This window comes from Melospiza georgiana, chromosome 17 (genome assembly GCF_028018845.1).
Source record: "Melospiza georgiana isolate bMelGeo1 chromosome 17, bMelGeo1.pri, whole genome shotgun sequence".
Lineage (NCBI taxonomy): Eukaryota > Metazoa > Chordata > Aves > Passeriformes > Passerellidae > Melospiza > Melospiza georgiana.
Window position 1 is genome coordinate 8,269,534 of NC_080446.1, and position 21,032 is coordinate 8,290,565.

General features: G+C 39.4%; 1 protein-coding gene across 6 annotated transcripts in view; it reads left to right on the forward strand.

Moving 5' to 3' along the window:
- Nucleotides 1-2,279: 2,279 nt before the first annotated feature.
- Nucleotides 2,280-21,032, forward strand: part of ZMYND8 (zinc finger MYND-type containing 8) — a 48,898-nt gene continuing 30,145 nt past the window's right edge. For 3 of the 6 annotated variants that reach the window (XM_058036026.1, XM_058036020.1, XM_058036025.1), the window contains exons 1-2: nt 2,280-2,369; nt 12,216-12,286. In XM_058036026.1, the coding sequence (XP_057892009.1) occupies nt 2,356-2,369; nt 12,216-12,286 (85 nt within the window). In that variant the 5' untranslated portion in view covers nt 2,280-2,355. Of the gene's footprint in view, nt 2,370-2,695; nt 2,775-3,282; nt 3,455-7,237; nt 7,347-12,215; nt 12,287-21,032 lie in introns of those variants that run through there. The other 3 variants (XM_058036023.1, XM_058036024.1, XM_058036022.1) reach the window with 3 other exon arrangements.

Below are 21,032 nucleotides of genomic sequence, written 5' to 3' on the forward strand. Positions count from 1 at the left end.
TGACAGTCCTCACATTTACTGCTTAGGGGAATCAAAATTTGGATGTTTGTGTGCTGGGGGTAATATCTCTGAGCAACATAGGCCTTTAGGTGTTCAATTAAAAAGAAATCTATCTTGAATGATTTGCACTGTTGAAACTGACGCAAGTATTCACTGAATGTCATGAATTTCCAGTGTGTCCCTGCTGCTGTAGTGGGCTGTATGATTCCCTTTATAGCAGCACTCTCCCCAGTTTCTGCTTCATTCCTAAAACAGAACAAACGGTCAGTGTACCCACGAGCCTTCCTGCTCCCTGCCCTGAAAAACATTGCAAAATCTAAAAAGAGAAAATGCTTCCAGCAGGGACTCCAGAATTCCTTATGAGATGATAATTTATACCCTGGGCTGTTAATCTGCTGTTGCAGCCTGAAATGCAGAGACACAGAAGTGTAAGCACAGCCACAGGCTGCTGTGGCAGCTCCCTGTGACAATGCTATCTCAAGGAATAATCTGAATGCAGAATGGGACAATGCAGAGCAGGATGACTAATTTTACTGAGTGGCACAGTTATGAGTCACGTCGGCTCTCAGGCAGTGAGGTTTGTTTGCTAAAGTAGTTATATCGTGAGAGGTGCTGTATGGAGGTAAGGGAGGGCACTAGGTTTTGTTGTGGTGATTGTTTCTGGGATTATTAGCACTCGACTAAACGTGACATGCATATTCTCTTTGCAACTGTCGTAGATTTATGGAAGAGGGCTTTTTATAGTCGGTTTTGCACAATCTGAGATTCTGCATGTTGTACTGGAAGAATGTTTCTTTTTCTTTGGTTATTCTAGCTCATTATTTATTTATTATTGTTTCAATGTTAAGCGTCTCCCTCTACACCTTCCCTTGTTTTGGTTTTTTTTTGCTTTTGTTTAATAAATAATTATTTGATATTCAATATGCTTCAGAATCACCCCTTCATCTGCAATTTCCATTGCAATCTTCATGGCTACAGAATGATAATACAGAGCTATATAACACAGATGCAAAATTTTGAACAATAATACAAAGGTTTTATAAAAATTTAACCTTTAAGATCTTTATCTGGTGTTAAGGCTTCCTTCTTGACATAACGATAAACCCTCCCACTTTCACTGCATTAGGGAAAAGAACGGAATCACATTTTTTAATCAAAACCTTGGAAAATGGCCCAAGATCAAACCGATTGCTTACACCCTGCTTTCTCATTGTTTCATTCGCAGCATTTTCGCAGGAGATTAAAAAAAAAAAAAAAGGTAAAGCAAAACCATCTGAAAAAGCTGTGCGAATGTTTTCATGGGGGGGGGGGGCAGACCGACTGCCACGTAGAGAAAGGAATGTTTGCAGGGCCTGTGCTGCATCTCAAAAAGCGCCCAGGGCTAGAGGGTTAACGGACAGGAAGCTGCAGTTGCAGCCGCTCCTAAGGAAGTCAGTCAGTTTTTGTGTAACAGCCCAGCCAGGCCGAAAGGTGGGGGCCGGGGGGGAACGGAGAGCTCGGGCTCTGGGGTGACATGCATATTTTTAGTTTGGCTCTGCAGCATTTTCAACGCAGGGAGGGCCTGCACCAAGTGGTAGCAATGCTCTGTGATGAAGCAGTTTCAGTTCTGGAATGGTTTTTGGGAAAGGACACAGGAGTGTTTCTGCTTAAGGCTCCCTTTTCCTATTAAGACTCAGCATACCGTGATAGCTAAAGAAATCACACTGTAGGTACATGGTTGTTCTGCTGCACGTTCATATATTTAAATTCGTTCATATATTTAAATTCTGGAGCAGGAGAACCTTTCTCTGAATCCTGAGTTATTAATTCCAGTCCCTCCTGTGCACATGCACTTTCGGTAAGTTTTGCTCTCTGCCTGTGGCCTCGCTTTCCCGGCCAGCAGAGCCCCAGCCAAGCGAAATTTCGCTTTCCGTGCAAACAAAAGAACAGCTCCTGCGACCTGGGCAAACTGTGCCTCCTTCGCGTTTAGAACAGCCAGCTGCCTTCACCAAACGGCACGCTGGGGCCCATTTGCCGGGGCCGGCGGTGTGCTGGCCCTTGCCCGAGGCGGGCGGTGCGCGGCCGGGGCCGGGCCGGGGCCGGGGCGGCGGTGGCGAGCGCGGCCGGGCCTAGCGCGCCGGCCTGCTCCGAGCCCGGGATGGCTCCTGCTCCCGGAGCCGCACAAAGATAATCGCTCAGGAAGTGTCTCAGCCAATCCCCTGGCGCTTTACATGCGGATTTGCCGGGGCAGCCAATCCGGGGGCGGCTTTCATGGGGAAGACAGATCATCAAGCCCAAGTGCCAAGCCCTCCCTGCCCGAGTACTGAGAGCCTGTCCTCCATGTTTTATAAGTATTGACATAACACTGTGTTAACAATGCATCCACAGAGGTAAGCCTTGCTTTTTACATTGCTTTTTCTCTAAGACCTATGAGTTGTGGGTTGAGAGTGTGATTCTCTGTGATTTCTCGTGCAAAACTCACACCACAGCACTTATATTAAGTTGGAACTGTTTAAATTTGCTTTCTTGGGTCACATGGTTAGTAGCCATTAGCCACAGCTTTATTTTACAGTCTGGCAAAGCCTTGGCATGCCTACTTCTTCACAGGAGGATGGTGTTTTTAGAGTTTATCAAGATCCTGGTATTCCAAAGGAGGTATGTGTCTCTGAGCAGTTTGCCAGCACTATTGTCTGTTGTGTCACATGCCTGCTGGAGAGAAAATGGAAGCTAGGGAGCAGATGCATTTAACTGCCCTACAGGGAGTCAAGCAGGGATAATGGCAGACAGAGGAACAGGCAAGTTTACCTTTCTAAACAGTGAATGGAACAGCTAAGATAAGTTATCTCTGAGAAAATATGGGATTTTTAAAAACCTAGGCATCAGCAAAAAGTGCTAATGGCAGATTGTAGATATTGGGCCTAGGTGGTGGTGTGCTGTTGCATCATGTTTTTTATGCAGCTTATCTTAACTTAAAATGATTATTGAACCTTTTTTCTTGCAGGAGTAGTTAATACAACGCTTTTCTCTTTCTGAGGGACAATGTATGGTTAATATTTTGTTCCTTTAAAAGGGAGTTTTTATGCTGCAGATTTTGGAAATGGAGTGCTGCTCAGTAAAACGCAGCAGTGCATCTGTTTACAAATCTGATGCTTTATGGAAAATGTTTTTGAACTGTTAGCTTTCTTGTTTTGCATAGTTCAAATAAACTAATGCAACTTTTATCTGTGCCTTTTTGTTTTACATTGTATCAGCCACAGTTCTGTGTTGTGGAGTCCAGAAGATATAAAATCATGTGTGGTTCATGACAGTAGTACATGTTGTTCGTTCTTGGGGTTTTTTTTCCCTTTTATTTTTTTTAACTTTTGGTTAAATGCTACGTAATTATTTCAAGAAATTCCTTTTTGATCAATTCCCAAATCTGCCAGCCTGTTGTATCTCCTTAACTGGAAAAATGAGATGGGTGCTTGAACAGTTGGTAAGTAAAGCAGCATGCTACTCTCTGAACATTTTTAATACTTTTCCAAACATTTTGTTTTTACTGGGTCAGTCAGTGCAGTAGATGAAGTGATGTTACTGGTTAGTCATATAAAAGATCAGATTTGCTTAGCGTCCATTTTAAGGGACTTGTACGTGTAAACTGCTCTATTTGAATGCACTGTTTTTCTGATAATTTGTCTCTAAATTTTGAAGCTTTTACTTCCTGTTTACCTTAGGCCAGTGAAAAATATTCTACTTGCTGTTTGTTCCTAGATCATTAATTGCCGTGTTTGCAGGGTAAAGTGCGTTTTCACCGTTCCTTGGGCTTTTCGGGTGTGATGAAAGTGCTAGTGCTCAGCAATGAAGTGACCTTATGAAGTAAAGTAAATAACGCTTAATGAGCATATGTTTCTGATACTATACGAAGTATAACCTCAGACAAGCTTGCTTGGTTTATAACTAATTTAGAAACATTTTGTGCTCTTTATAAAGATTTTAATTGTAGCGCCTGCATGCTTGTTTGAACAGGCTGTTTTTCAGTGATCACCAGGGCTGTTACAAAAGCAGAGGAAGGATGCTCTTTTGTGCTTTTAGTGTAATTTTTGCACTTGTTTTAACAGTCCATACACATTCATTATTTTAGGAAAGAGCTGAAAGCTAGGCTGGCTTTGCAAAAAAATGACTGTGCTGAGGCACAGTGCATGCAAACTTTTATAGACCCTTGCCATGTATTTGATAACGTTCTTTTAACACAGCAATTTACCTCTGGTTACTTGTTTACCAGTGTGAATATCTTACTTTGAATATCTCACTTTGGCTAAAAGCTTTCCTCCCCCCCCCCCCCCAAATGTTTCCCCCCCCCCCCAATCCCCTAGGATTAGATTATAAGAATGTCTAGTTCAATTTGAAACCTGAAATACTGCTGGGTTACCACTGAATTTCGTGTGATAGTATTTCTGTATGTAATTTTAATGCATTTCTCAGCATACATGAAAGTGCTGACATAGCTAAGAAGTTATTCTGGCTTTTGTTCTTCAGTTGCTAAAAAACAGAAATTACATTTGGACACAATTTTCCTAGTAGCACTTTATACATGTGAGCAGTTTACTTTCAGCCTTTAAGGGTGAACAACATAATATTTGTTTAATGTGAGGAAGCAGGGGTAAGTGATCTGCAATCAGAAAGCTTGTATTAAAATGGCTCCCACAGGTTTTGTTAAACCAGGATCTGTTTCAAATCTGCACCTCCAGACACGCTGCTGACAGTGAAGCGCATTTGTGTGAGCTGCCCTCGTGCATGTAATGAAACGGAGCATCGTGAGTCTGTTAAAAGTTCACTATTTTCAACCACTGGAGTGTAATTCTTTTATAGTTCACAAAAAAACAAATGTCTGCATTGCAGCAAGATGTCTGAGGCAAGGTAGAGACAGCAGCGTTGTGCCTCGGCTCGGCCCAATGGCGCTGCTCCGCCAGCGCCGGAGCCAATTGCCACAGCAGGCAGGTTAAAGATTGACAATTGCAGTGGCAGGGCTGAGAAAGGCCTTCTGGAAATTTCTGCCATCTTTGTTCCATCTAAGCAAAGCAAATTCAGCCAAGCTGAAGGATTTCAGATGTATATATTTTTTGGTGCTTTGTCAAGGTACAGTGTTAGCACTCGCTTCCCTAGGTTGCGTAATAAGCTGGTTTTTTTTCTGCTCAGGACAGATGGAATGTGGGTTTTTGTTTTAAGTGACAGATGCAGGGAAAAAGCACGTATGCTTTCTCCCCAAGATTTTACTGGCCTGGATCTTGTTACAATCACAATTAGACAGGACATGTATGAAGCAATGTAGCTGAGGTTTATTCAGCTTGGAGCAAATGGCCATTATTCTGATTATAACTAGCAGTTAATCGTATAATTACACTGTAAGTTTTCTGGCTACTAGAGAGTAATTTGAATTGCCCAGGATGAATATGATTAGGCATTATTATTTAGTGCCAACATCCAGTTACTTTTGTAATTAACTGGACAAAGAATGGAGTGGGGGGAAAACAAAGGAGTGATCTGGATTATAAATCATGGTGAAAACAGTAGCTTTTTAAAAGCTACATGCCTTTTTCATTCTTTGCAGGCAAACTGTTTTACTTGGAAGCTAAATAGTGCTAGGGAAAAGCTGAGTAATTTCTTTAAACAAATGACACTACTTAACATATTGGAAATGAAAAAAATGCAGAGTATAAACCACTCCAAATGTAACAGTCACCCCCCCTCGCAGTAGGTAGGAGTATGAAATGTAGCAGAAAACCTATGTTGCTACTAAGGGAGCCTGTAATGAAAGGAACTTCATGCTCAAAAAGCAGAAATAGATAGATTACATTACAAATTTAGCCCTTCATATCATGTCCACAAACTTCATTTGCCTTGTCTTCCTGAGCTGTCTTCCATTTTGTGATACCACTTTTGCTTGAGGTTTTTGTTGTTGTTTTGTTTTGTTTCTGGTTTTGTTGCTTTGTTTCTCCTGTTCTGCCTTGCTTTCCAGTGTATTGTGTTGTTTCACTTCCCAGCTACTGTGGATCCAGTAGCTGAAAAGTGATAGCTGGTGGTCAGTTTTCCATAGCAGTGGGTACTACTCCAGCATAATTGGTTAAAGGGAGATAAATCTCAGTAGAAGCTCTCCTCTGCTGAAATTCAGGTATTAATTTGCATTTTCTAAATATCTTGAAAGTTGAACAAAACCTTTGCCCATATGAAATGGAGTAGACAGCAGTTTTCAAATTTTGTTATTTGTGGATCCCCAGTATTTTTCCCATGGGGACATGAATCCCATTAGAGTGACTTTAAGCCTGTTAGACTAGGTTTGATTTACTTGGTTATTGTCTGCAAACCCCTTTGTGGTGGCACGCTGGCTTTGAGGGGTCTGCAGACTGGAAACCAGCAGTAGGCCATCAAGCTTGGCCCTTTAAATTGTATTCAGAAAGTAATTTAAATACATTTGTTAATAAACATGTCTTGTGTTCATGGGTTAAAGACTAATTTAGCCATAGCTACATAGGAAGTGAGTTTCATGTATTTGGTAGTTGTCTGTCATTCTCATGTTAACCCTTTATTGTCTGTTGTCAGAGCATCTGTGCTTCACACTGTGAGGTTAAAACCATGCTGTAACAGGATGTAACTATTCTTAATTCAGCTGATATAAACCTTTACTTTCAAGCATGATTGTTCTCAAGTTATATTTGTGGCATCTAAAATCTGTAGCTATTTGGTTGCCTTGCTTGGGCCTCAGCTGTATAGTTTATAGACTTAAAAGATGACTGTGTGGCACTAAGGATCCCCCTCCCTCCCCTGAGTTTTCTCTTTTGTGCAGCTATTTTAAATGGACAGTGAATAAGAGAAAGGTTTTAAAAAGAACTGAAATGTTCTTTAAATGAAAAATAGTTACTTTGCTTGTTATCACAGGTAACCAGCTTAAACATTGCTGTACATAGATATCTGAATGAGCCTTTTGTGTATATTAATTACTTAATACAGAGTCTTATTTACTTAATACACGTGGAGCACTTTGCAGGGAATTCTGCAAAGGGAAATGCAAAACATGAGGTGCTCACACTGGAGGGTGAAGCTAAAATTGAGTGATTTCCTTAGTAACCTGTGACTTCACAAATCTCCCTGTCTTGTGCCTTTTTAGTTAAACGTTCGGATGTCAGGTGTCCTTTGGTCCTTCTCTACCATTTCTGATATTTAGATGCTGCCTTTGAATCTTGCCCTGCTGTGTAAACAGGAGCTGCTGGTATTGAACAAAGTGCTACCATTTTAGCTCCAGAGCAGGAGTGAGGCAGTGCAGTGCTGGCAGACGCCATTTTAAGAGCCCTGCATAAATAGCATAGCTACCGATGAGTAAGAGACTGTTATAGGTGAGTGCTCATACAAAGCTGCTATTTATTCAGCAATGGCATGCAAATAGTGGTTTTTGGTTTTAAATCTTTTACTGAATGCAGTTTTTTTTGGGAATCATTATTTAGAATTGCTGCTCACAAATGTGATGCACGAGAGGCAGGAATTATCTTAAAGATGAAATTCAGTTTTAGTGCTTATAGTCTTTAATCAGTTTTTTTGTTTGGTTTTCTTTTCTGTTAATTAAAAGGAAAAATGCATTCCAGAAATATGTAGTTCTTGATCTGAAATTCCTGTGTTATTCCCTGATGTAGATCTAGATTGTGTATGTGGGCATTAGCTGTTTCGAGTGGTTTTCCATATCTGTCAGTTTTTCTTGGTTAAATGTCAAGGTGCAGTAGTTCATCTGCAACTTTTAATTGCTCTTTGTAGTTACTATGGATTAGAACAGTTTATATATTCTTGTATATGTACATTTTCTCAGGTAAGTACTACTATTAGTAAAGGAATGATTTTCCTAAACAGAAAAGTCAGTATGTAATTCAGGGATGTGAAATTTCAAAGCCTGAATTTTATATTAAAAAAACCCCACCCTCTTTTCAGTTTGATAGAGAACATATTTAAAAAATAGGCAGCTGAGTTATTTTTCCATTTTTACCTAAGTAACAATAAATCTTGTATGTTTGCAATCTTTTTTTTTTCTTTCTGTGCCCAACTCTCTAAAGGAATAACCTCCACCCCTTCTACCCTTATTCAGACATGCTAAGCTAGTTTGTATGAAACCAATTAGCTTAACATTTTAGAAAACAAACTTTTGTTGTTGTTGTTGTAAGTTTTGTCAATATGAGTAGGGAAGTTTTAAATGATTAATTGGTTTTCTGGTCATTTGACAGGGAAACTGGCAAAGCTTAAATTTCAGTTGTGTTCTTAAAATGTGTTTCTCTGTGTTCATTCATCTTAATGAGGAAATAAGAGTAGCTTTCAGAATTACATAAGCTATTAGTTGTATTCATTTATGTACTTAACTGAGTATTTTCCAGTATAATTTCTGATCTGCAGCCTCAGAGCATCCCATTCATACATGCATGACAGTAACACATGCTGGCTGAAATAGCTGCTCTGAGCCTTGCAAAAATGAATTCTCAAAATAAAACTCTCTAAAATAGTCTACTTGACCACACAGTTATTGTTTCCATGGAATGAGGTACTTGTTTTTAATTATTTTGCTGCTGGTTTTAATTTTCTTTTTATTTTATTGTGGGTAGTAGTAAGGTAACTGATTAAGAACCTGTTTTTCTTGAATTGTTTAATTGGAAATCTTTTACTAATATCTGTATTTGGAAGTTTGTGCTTTATAAAGCATTTTCAGAATTTTCCTTGTATTGGTGGGAGCATGCAAAGGTGAAAAGATGTCAGCTTTAGAAAAGTTACTGTAAACTTGCTATGAATTGCTGGTATGTATTTATAAACTTGAATCTCAAAGATGACCACTGCAGTCATCACTGCCAACATTCCAACAATGTCATGCTGTGGAAGTCATTATACATTACAGCAAATAAAGCAATGGGAGATGCTTTTGAAGAGCTGTAAATGTTCAGTGTCTTTTATAGCTATGTCTAACAACTTTTATTTAACTGTTCCTCTCCAACATTGGGATTTTTTTTTTCTCAGAACAGTCTCTGTGGTTTTTTTATATACTGGAATGTTTGTGCCCTTAAAAGATTAATTAATTGCAGAGAATATGGAGATGTCTCTGTTCCTCTGAGGCTCAGGTTTCATAGTGTAGTAGGCAATTGCTGGATTTTATGTGAGTATAGGGAAATGTGCTCGTCCATAGCTGAGGAAAGTGGAGAACCTTGCTATCAAGTGGAGAATGCAGTTTTGACTGCTCATTTATAGTTAAAATCTTTGGGAAGGCTGTTTTCAGGCATCCTTTATATGATGTGTGCATCCCTGCCCATGGCGGGGGTTTGGAACTAAATCACCTTTCAGGTCCTGTCCAAGGCAAGCCATTGTATCATTCCACGATTCTTTGTATCAAGATTTTGCAAGATACTTTGTTCACCTTACAAGTGTTTCTGAAGAATCTTTTTCTTGTTTATACCACTATTGCAAGAGCACTTTAAAGGGTGATGGAGGAAACTGACTCAGTTTCCTAAATTAAGCTTGTTACATGAGCTGAACACATCCTGAGCTGAAAACCCTGCTGTGCTGTCACTGATGGGTGGGAGTCCTGCCCTGTAACCCTCTGCAGTGCTGGGTTTGGGTCCAGGGGCCCAGAACATCCTCAGTGAGTCTGAAACATCTCCTGGTGCTTTGGTCAGGGAGGTGGGAGCAGTTCCTGCTGTGGTGTTGCCATGTGGATCCATCACTCCCATTTCTCAGCCAGGATTCATGCACAACTCTCTGGATTGTAATAATGATTTGTGCCAACTACTGTATCTTTCACGTTGTACCATGCTCCCCTGAGGTTGTTTTAAACAAAATGAGCTGATAGATTTGGATGAGTCTGGAATATTATGATTGCTTTAATGTAACTTAGATGTGAGCTGCTAAAAGTTGCCCTTTTGTCCCTGTGTGGTTCTCTCCCATTTTCTGCATGTCCAGCTGCACAGTGAGTTACGTTCCAGAACTGATTTGGATAAAATGGTCATCCTTTCTGGAACAAGAAGTTAAGGAATGGGGAAACCATTCCTTTTAGTAGCAACCTATGTAAAATGAGCATAAGTGTTCAACCTGAGTCTTGTAAAGCCTTGTATGTCCTAGTCTGTGTCTGGAACTGGACCTGTATTTTAGAAGCATTTAATGTGCACTGTCAGATTGCCCCAATCTTACAGAATTACTGGGTATGAATACATATTTACCTGTATGCATTATTGGTCATATATTCATGATGTTTTAAAAATATGGGGTTTGTTGCAGTTTGGCAATATTGAAATAGGATTTTATAAAGAGGAAGGGGAAGGAAAAACCTCCAGTGCAGCATTGGAAGAGAACAATGAACCCATCCCATGAGCCCATCCCTTCCCTTTGCTTAGGAGAGGAACAGGCAAAGGCAAGTGGTGCATGAAATGTTTTGGTGTCTCCAGGCCACTGCCAGCTCCTCTTTGCTGAGGCCCCTGGGAAAGGGTGTAACAAATGTGCAGAATAATTGATCTGCCCATGCATAGTAAATGTGTGAGCATTGTAGTATGGTTGGCTGTGTTGTGCATTTAATCTGCCCATGCAAAATAAATTTGAGAAGCATTGTGTTACAGTCAACTGTGCTACACATTTACCATAATTCTGCTCACGTGGGTGCCTTGACTTGCTGCTGAAATGAGCAAGGTAGCTGGGAGGTAGATGCTGGTAGAATAGAACTTCCCTTCAGTGGTTTGTGACTTTAAAGAGCCTATGACAAAGAATAATGATTTCTGGCATTTGGGGTACTTCTCAGCTTTGGGTTTTCCGTGCATTGAGCTTGGTGAATTTGTATATGAAATTTCTGCTGACATAATCGTACTCTTTAGAGCTGTGAAAGGAATTGCAACCAAACTCCCCAGTAGCTCAGAGTTGATTAAAAGTAGTTTTGTCAAATAGCAAACTAAAAACACCTTCTGGTGTTAAGTTTTACTTTGCTAAGGAATCTCTTTTAACTTATACCCGTAACAAAACTCCTGCTGATATAAACTGTTTGCCAGGCTGAAGAGTTTCTCTGGTGTAAATGTAACCGAGTCCTCACTGTTGTTTCCCAGCTCTGATGAGATGTCTCAGGCAGATTTGTACACAGTGGCTGAGGCAAAGGTCTCCAGCTGCCCTCTTGGCCCTGTCCCCGGAGCTGGGGTGGCTGAACCTCAGCCCACTCCATAACAGCAGAAGTTCATAATCTGCCATATCAGTGCAAACTGTTATCAGCAACAACTTCCATTAACAGACTGAAGGGTAAATTGTCCCTGTGCAGGAGAGGATCTACATCCCTCATGGCTGCTTTGCTCTGGTGGACACTGCCTGAAGCTCCAGAAACCCATTTGTGCATCATTTTGAATTTGGTTTTGCTTCAACATTGTGTGTTTTCTTTTACCTTTCATCTAGCATAGTCACTTCTCCAAAATGGCTCTGTAATGTGTTCATTATGTTCATTTTTCCTCTCCCTTCCATCTTCCTTCCCCAAAGTGACTTAACAAGCCAAATTGATTGAGTTGTTTTCTTGACTGGCATCACTTTAGAATATCACAAGTAGAATATCAGAAAGTCAGATGTACTTTGTAATAGTTTAATCCTGCCTGGAGCAAATGAAAAGTGACTGTGTAAGATTGCATGGTAACAACTCTACACTGTTTACTCTTTACAATTAGTGGAATTGTATTGCCAATAAATTATAAATATTCAGTTTTCTATTATACAGTCTAGTTCCAAAATCCTTTAAATTATTTGTTTTAAAAATTACATTTTACCTTCTAATTTTGCAAATTGTTCTGTGTTGCTATGTCTGTTACTTCAGCTAATCTGTTCACAAATGCTGATGAGCATTTAAATGTTGGCAGGCATCTGTCCCATGGTTTATCTGAGATTAGAAGCTGCAAGGAACAGAATTCCTATTTGTCTGTCACCCACAGTTCATACATATATTGCCATAATCTTCAGTACATGTTACAGGACTGTCTTTGGTACAAAAATTGAATTTTTGTGCTTGGTAACTTGCAGCATATATGTGTGTACCTGGATTGTTTCTGACTGTGGTTTGATTAACGTATCAAATGCAGTTCTGGCAAAAAGCAAACCTTTCATTCCATCAGAAATTTTGATGTAGTTGTGTTTGACAGTGTTGGATTGAACTTGAAGGATAGAAGTTAGTCATGGGATTAATACAGTCCATAAAGTGATCTAATTCACCTTTCTGAATCCTGCAGCTTGGCTGAAGAGGAGATAAAGGCGGAGCAGGAGGTGGTGGAGGGGATGGACATCTCCACTCGATCCAAAGGTGAGTAAGAGGAATATTTCAATTAGGTTCTACAACACAGTTATTTGTAAACCAGGATAGTGAAGCTGTATCATCTACCATGAAGCTGCTCTTGAGTGGAGCCTCAAGATTCACTGTATTTTTTACAATGACTAGTGTATATTAGGAAGTGTTTTAATTTTTCCTCTACACACACAAATATTTCAGTGTTATTTCAGGTTTATGAATAACTAAGGTTAAATTACCAAAAACCAGCAACCACTTGTATCACTTATCATGGCTTCCTTTAAAATAGTACTTCTAGATTGGGGAGACAGGAGAAAGTCGTAGTAGCAGCAAAACTATTAAGGTATTATTTCCTACTGTAATGAATTCTTTTTTTTTTCTAAGAATAAAGAATCACAGTAGCATTTCTGTTTCCACAGAAGTTAGTCCCATGAGCAGTATGTATTTCATGGACATTCATTCCTGTCCATCTCTTGTTGTACTTACAGCTGAATTTACCTGAAAGCCATTTCTCTAAAACAGCAGCAATATTTACTACCATCCTTTTAAAGTTCTGGCATACCCAGTTACTCTTCACATTCCTACAGCAGGGCTCACAAGTCTGCTTAACTCTGAAAGTGCAGGTGGGATTGTCTTGAAGGCATGGCACAGATCATCTGCATGTTTTTTAATGAGGAAGCTTGGCTGGATAACATGGTTATAAAATTGGATTCAGGTCTTATTTGTACTAACAGTAAGTTTCTTGTTTCAGTTCTCATGGTATGGTTAGGTGAGGTAGTACATGAGATCTGACACCTCAGAAGAGATGCAGTAGCTCCTTTTGTCCCTTCTCACTGTCTTTTTCTCCCTTCTCTCCTTCTGATCTTGTATGTCAGTCTCCACCACTGGACTGCTTTCAATATTTACTTCTCTTTGTATTTCGGTTTTCTAAGCCAGCAGAAAGTAAATGTTTTTGTTACTTTAATGATTGCTGCTGGCTGGGGTGAGCTCCCAGCTCTGCACTCCACCACTTGCTTCCTTTGTGGTGCTTGTCACATCCCAGCCACTTGAACTTTCTAACCAGCTTAAAAGCTGAAACATTTTTCTGCTGTTGTAGTGACCAGTTTGTTTGTGAAAGAGTCTGATAGCATAAGAACTTGGTATAACAGACAATGGGGGTTGTTAAATACATTTAGCTGCCCATGAAATCTCATCTTTATTTCTCCTTAGAAGCACTGGCCCACTTTCTAGTACTAATAAGAGTTCTGCGTGCCTTAACTGAGCTAAACCATTATTTATGTCACTCTGATGTCATTAATGTCTAAAAGACACTTAAAAATCTGATATCTAGTTATGTAGATATTTACATTTTGGTTCTGGTGCTTTAATCAACCACAAACAGGTATATGGGCCATACAAAAAGTTTCCATTTCCTTGTGGTAGTTGTAGTGCTGCCCTGACCTCAGAATATGTTGTTTCAGTGAATTAAGCTCACAGAAAACTTTTTGCTTTTTGTTTGGTAGGGTTAAGATGAAGCTTTTTAGGACAGTGGGCTGATTTAATATCCTGGTTATTGAAGAGCTCAGTCTATGTCACAGCCTTCTCACACACATCATCTTGCAGCTTCCCTTGCACTGTGGGCTCTTAACAATTAGAAATGGCCAGTTCAGAGGGATTTAACCTGGCAGAAAGAGACTCAAGTTTTCATACTGTTTACTGTTGTTGCAACTCCCTGAACCAGCTGGTGCCAAAGCCAGTCTCACCACGGTGCTGGTTGAGGTTGACCCAAGCTGTCATGTGTGGAAGCCACTGGTCCATGCATAGATGTTCTCCTAGTGCTTTAAATAGCAGTGGGAGTGATGTAAATGGCATTTCTGTATCACCATAGTACAGATAAAACTTAGCAAGTGTTGAATCACTTTAATAATAAGGGAATTGGTATTTGTTTAGCTAGATACTGACTTGCTTTAGCTGGTTTGTTAAATTTAACATGTATGTTGATAAAACCTCTGCCAGCACCACTCCAAGGACAGGAATAACAACCACCCACCCCAAGCCCTTACAGGCGTATATTTTTTCCAGTGAAGAATGTGGGATATAAAGAACTCTTTAGACTTAACTGTAAACCATTTCTCTTTGTTGTATACCCAACCTAATCTATAAATTAGTGATAGAACTTTATAATAGTTGAAAATATAACTTCTCACAGAAAATAAAAGAATCATAAATATCATCTCCAAGAGCTGGCCACATTGCAGGCCTGGGGTAATGCATCTTTCTGGACTCCTGTTACTGGGACTGAAACAGGCTTCTCTGATAGTGCAGTGCAGTATTTCTGCAACAGAAAAGTCACAAACCAGAATTTCAAAACTGTCACACTGCTCTGTGCAAGGCAGAAAAAGTGCAGCAAAGTTCTCAACTGGTGGGATGGTGGCAGCAATGTCTCCACTTGCAGCAATTATCTTGTGCAAAGTTTTGCTTTGTGTGTTTTGGAAGTGATATAGATGAGGAAGTTGACCCTATCTAGGCAAATCTGGTGGGGAGCACACAGCTCTTTGTGCTTTGTTTGGGTTTTTTTGATGTGTGAGAAGCCTGTGCAGGAGATCAATCCATGGCACTGTACAACTTCAGCCTTGACCTTGAGCAGCAGATGTGCAAGTCTGTAACCTGCTTGCCCAGCTATGGTTTGTACAGCTCATCTGAGGCTGTGTCTAAAGAAAGTTGTAGGGAAATAAATTTAATTGCTGTAATACCAATTAGCCTGATGCAGACCTCCTCATGAACATTCTTGTTTTGGTATAAGCAGTTTAATTGCTATAATTCAGTTGAAGCTAAACTAAACCATGCATTGTTTAATCTGTAACATGGGTCTGAACACAGCCTTTGAGTTGGTCTGGGTAACGTGGTGGTTTCAGAGCTGCCTGAGCTGGTCAAACTGCTCAGTGCAGCAGTTTTATCCACTTCCTTCCATACCTAAGCTGGCAGGAAACTAACTGAACCATAAAACATGAACAGTTTTCTACTAGCTCAGTGTGCTGAAACAGCTTGGTGGACTGCCAGCAGTGGTGTAAGAGGGAAGGCAGGAATACACCAGTTGGGTGCAGGGAGTGTGGAGCTTTGTTAGCAAGCATTTAGACAGGGCCAGGCTGGAATGAAAGCAGAGCTGAAAGCCATCACTGCCACTTCTTACTTTACATTGTGATGGCTAAAGTGAGTCTGTAGCTGGTCAAGGCTATGGAGTCCTACATGTTCAGCTGCATTTCTCTACCCTTCTCCTTTGCTGGCCGTAATGCTTCTGCTGTTGCACACTCAGCTGTGTCAAGCAGCTGGTCCAGCAGAAAATTGATCATTTTTTGCAGTACCAGATTTTGCCTAAATCATGAACTGATTAACCCTCCTGTTACACACAAGTGACTGTCTCCAAAAAGTTGTGGGGGCAGATAGCTGGTCAGGTGGGAAAGAGAGCAGAGTTACTCTAGCAGTTATAATTTAGACCTGCTTATGAGCTGTGCATGTGCAGCCTTGTTAAAGACAAGGTTTTAAAATACACTGCTCTCTTGATGAGAACAAGTAAGCATAAGGCATTTGAGAACTAAAAGTGGGAAATGATGGAATAAAGAGAATCCAAAAGCAAGAGTCCAAAATCCAAGGAATCCAAAACCAGAAAACGAAGTGAACAGAGGATTGCTCTTTAGTGAAGGAGAGAGACTATGGATTACGTGATTACATTTTGTCCTTTGTATATCATATATTAACTTGTCCAGCAGAAACATGTTATTATATTTCTGCTCCAGCCTTATGGACTAGTTTTTAACCTTGTTTATTAAATATTTCAAGATGGGACTTGCAAGGTCTCTGGATAAATGTCTAAGCATTTCCAGGTTGTGGTTTCAGTGCAAATTCTGTCTTTGCTTGTACTTGTTCTCTTTGGACAGAATGAACTCTCCACTGGATGTGTTCTTCCTGTTTACATGGAAGAATTTTTTTTAATACTCTCTGCTAGTTTAACTTAGCTGCTAACAGTAGCAAGCTGTGGTGGCAGATGGATTTCCATGTAGGTTTTGATGTATTTCAGCTGATACTGGAGCCATTGCCTGTTTAGTGCCCAGTCAAGAGGAGCTCTTTAACTCTCTTCTTGCCATCATCAGTCATACATCTCTTACATTGCCTTTGTACCTCTGCTGGCTCTTAGGACTTGGGTGGAGAGGTTGTTTTCTACCTGAACCAGATTACTGGGGAGTTGAGCAGATATTGGACATTGCTGGGAGCAGCCTTGCCCCAGCAGGGACAGCTGGTCGTTAGATGGTCTTAGCATGGCATAAAATCATATACTGAGGCCTTACTGCTTAATGGGGAGAATTCTGACATTTACAGATTTGGGGTTTTTTTTCAGGTTTGTGTTAAAGGCTTCAATCTTAGGAGCTCCTCTCGGTGGTAAAATATTCATATACAGTGAATCTAAATACAAAAATGACTAATTAAATGGAATTCTGAGAATGCATGATACGTTTTGTTACAGTTTCATAATAGTACATATCTATCAGCTTTCTTTGTAGTGAGACCAAGTATTTAATCACACAGAGATGAGATTCTTACTCCAGTGTGAAGCTGAGACTCCTGCAGGGAGCAGAAGTGCAGCCCTGGGCTTTTGTCTCTGGTGCAGAGCCCTTGCTGTCGGCAGTCCCACCTTGAGACAGCAAGTCCCCCACAGCCAGGCTCCAGCTTATCCTTGCCTTTCAGTCTTACCTTGCAAGTTGTTGGGAAGTGTTTCTTTTTCTTTATCTCCCAAAGTGAAGAAACAACTAACAGTGTCTTTTTGTACTTGTGTAAAACTGCAATGTGGCAGGAATTCATCAGAATTTACACAACCACGGCTGACCTCTGTTATTTATTGCATTAAGTAACTGGACTGGGTTAATTATATCAGTTGAAGTTTCTGGAATGTAAACAGGGCTTTAGTGGTTGGTTGCAACTGCATCATGTTTCAAAACTCTGGCAGAAAATTGAAATTCCTCAAAGCTGAGTGTGAGTTCTAACAGATTTGTCAATGATTTTATTAAGTTTTTAAGATATTTATATTTATTTATATAAGGTTATTTATTTGCTAAGGTAATACAGGTAATGGATTTGAAAAATCAGAAATGTTTTAACAACCATTTAGGATAATAAATTTAACTGGAGTGCTTCACAGTTCTGGAATTTGTCTAAATTATTAATTGAAACCTGTTATATCAAATGAGACAAGTTAGTTTTGCTACATTTTCTGTCAGATTTCTTAATTGATTACACTCCATGCCATTTAAAGTATGGGCATTCAGAGATTTTGAGAAGGAGAAAAGAGATGTGACAGTCTAGGTGGTTTTTTTTTTTTGTTCCTTCTAAAAGTATAGGTACACATTTCTGCAGGGTAATGACAGCTTAAACAATCTTCAGTCACCTTTCTTTTCTTATACCTTCTTTCAGACTGACTTCTTATAGCTGTTTCTTAAATCCATTCAATTAATTCTTCCTGCAACTGTTTTTAATTAATTTTTTGGTTTTTACATTTTACTGAATTTAATTCTTTGGTTTGGTTCACCAAATGTTGGCAGAACTGTTTGTGCCATAATGAAAGGCATAGCATGGCATTGGGAATCAAAGTTTAAGTGACGCTTCTGCTGATTGTCTTACGTGGAATGGTTGTGTTTCTAGTTGGAAATGTTATTTAGAATTTTGCATATTTGACCCACTTGCATTGAGATATCAAAAACTTGCTTGGATCACAGGAAACTAATTGGTGTAACTAAGTCTCAGTTTACTGAGTTTACTGATGTCTCCTGTGAGGCTAAAATAATACTTTTCACTGAAAAAAACACATTTGTGTTTCTGACTCCTGAAGAACTAAAATGACTCTAATCTTACCATCTTTATCACGAATCATACTGAAAAGCTTTTTAAATTTCTTTTCTTTGTTGTTGTCACTATTTAAACAAATGTTTCTTAGTTTCCTTCTTCTCACTTTCTGAAAATTTCCAGAACAGAAGTATTTTCTCCAAGCAGTAAGAAGCTCATGTTTATAGGATTTATATCTACAATTTAAGAAAATTAGGTACAGAATTTGAATAAGTAATACTCTTCATGAAAGTAAACTTGATATAGTTAAGATTTTCTTTTTTATTGTCTGCACTTTACTCTGAAAAGCAAAACTTTTCTTCTCATCCACACAATCTCAAAGGTTAGTTCTTCACTCACAGTAAAAGATATTATCCTGCAATTTCTACACTTTATGGGAAGGCTTTTGTTTTGTTTGACTATCTTGTTTGTGAGGTTGAATTTGAAAATCATGGTCTACTGGAAATCTGATTTACTCAGGCTTTTCTCATTTGCCTTGCTATCCATTGCATTGAGGATGGGAGGCTAAGACAATATATCAAGGTCTAAGCCAGCCCTGCCACACCAGCATCCCTCCTTCACTGTCACATTTCCATCCTTTTCCCTTACATTGGCAATTTCAACTCTGGGAATTGTTCCTCTGCTGATTTAACTGAAATTAAATTTTAGGGTTGTTGTTGATTTAGGCCATATCAGTTTTCCAAGCCATCTTGCTTCCTGGGTGAACAAACCACAGTGCTGGAGAAAAAAAAAGGAAACAAATTTTATTTGTAGAAGGGTGCTGTGAAGCCTTGACTTAGGTGTGGGTTTCCGCTCTCGTTAAGATTTTATTGGGAGAGAAAGTAATCCAAATATAAGGGGTGCCTACATACAATACATATGTAGACATGATTTCACCATGGTTTTAGTCTGGAATTGCCTTGATTGCCTTTAACCTAAGTTTTTAAATTGAAAAAAAAACAAAAAAGAAGTACGGAAGGAAGGGCATAAGGAGGTGTCGCTGTCAGTGTGTGGTACTGAGCAGTTTGTGCTGTGCTCTTACAGTAAGGCATCTTGATGGTGCTTGTTTTCAAGAAGAGTTACATTTAAATACCACAGGAAAAGCAAAGAAAACAACGTCCTACTGTTACAGGTTTTCTGAGTTGGCACCTGCTTCTATTGAGAAAAGTGAGACTTCTCAGTTGTCAGGGATCCCTGCTATGGAGTGTTTACAGTGCAGCACTATGCCATACACAGAGTATAAAAATATTTGGTTGTGGTCTGTGTTCCATATGCTGCAGCAAGATAAGATCTCTGACATAAATAATACACTTTTGTTTGTTTTTATAATTTTTTTAAAGCTAAACTATAGTAAGTCATTACTGTAGTTATCTGCTTACAAAGTGCATTACCATCACATAACGCTGGACTTACAAAGCAGTCATAAAGTGTGAAATGAAATTGCTTTAGGGTTTAAGTATGCTTTAGTCTGTCCCCTGGGAGCAGTAGTTACTAATCCTTTAGTCACATGGTGGCATACAGAAACAAAGATTTAAGCTTCGGGTGAAGCTCAGGTTAGCTCCTTGCTCCCCATTGAATGATTGGTAAGAGCACTCAGAGGTGCTTATTGTCAACCCTGACAACATCACAGACCAATTAATACTAACCTAGTGATGTAAAACCAGGGAACTTTTAATGAGAATTTCAAAAGTTATTTCAGGCGTCTATTTTTTCACTTGAGCTGGAAGCACATTTTTAATTTAAAGTGGTGCTAAGAAAGCAAAATCACACCAAAAAATCAAGAAATAAGCAGACTAAGATTGCTTAGCAAAATTAATATTTTTAGAACAATTGGTTTATCAGTGAGAAGTTTGAATGAGGCTGACATGCTCAGGGTGTGATGAGAGTTCTGTAGGAGCAGGGAGATTGCTCAATCACAAGCCAAGTGGTGACCAGCTGGCATGGTGAGATCCTTCCTAAGGTGAGACCATTCTTGCACATCAAACACTTCTTGAAAAATATTTACTTATCACAGAAGAGATCACAGAAATTCTGGCTGTTCCCTTTTAGAGCAGAAACTTGAATCCACCCTTTAAGCAACTGATATAGTCACCAAATTATTGCACAGCTTAAATTTGGTCTCTTTTGTTCTTTCCCCCCAGATTTGTTTCACTTTTTTCAAGTAACCCTACACTAGGGAAATGATTCAAAATTAAAGATTAACTTTCTTCCTTACAGGTTGTTTTAACAGGGATCTGGCTCACAACTCAGCTACAGGAACTCTGCTCACAAACCAGGAGAGCCAGGGAGGGAGAAACAGCAGTGTGTGCTAAAAAGGGTATTCCCGCTGAAAGAAATTCACACAAAATGCAATTTTTTATCATAATTAGAATTGAAAACTATAGCTCAAACAATTTAAGAAGATGCTACCATTCTTTCATTACTTGAACTGAATTAAATGAGTATTTATGTCATCAGGTCCCTCAGTTTGGTAAATTGGCAGCATACTGTGGTAGTTGAAGCCACTGGCCTATTCCACCAGCACAACTAAATCTGAAAAAATATGCCTGTGCATTGCTGTTTTTCTGTCTATTCCTTAATTTTTCCAGTTACACTGCCTCAAGAAAACCTCTGTGCATTTGAATAACTTGCCAGCTGAAAAAAAAAAAAAGGAAGTGTATTTCAGGTCAGTTTTTGTATGTTGCCTATGAGTCACCACTAGCTGATTTGAAAATCCCCAGTATACTCAGGCCTCTTGAACCGAGGAGGAAAATTACATCACTTTAAGTAGTTTTTGAAATTACTTAACCCAACATACATGTTTGTGTGACCATTTAATAAGATTACTATTGAATCAGCACCTTTTCTGCTGAATTGTAGCTTGGATTTGGCTGTGACTGAATAGTCATTCAGTTCTGGTTTAGCTAATAGC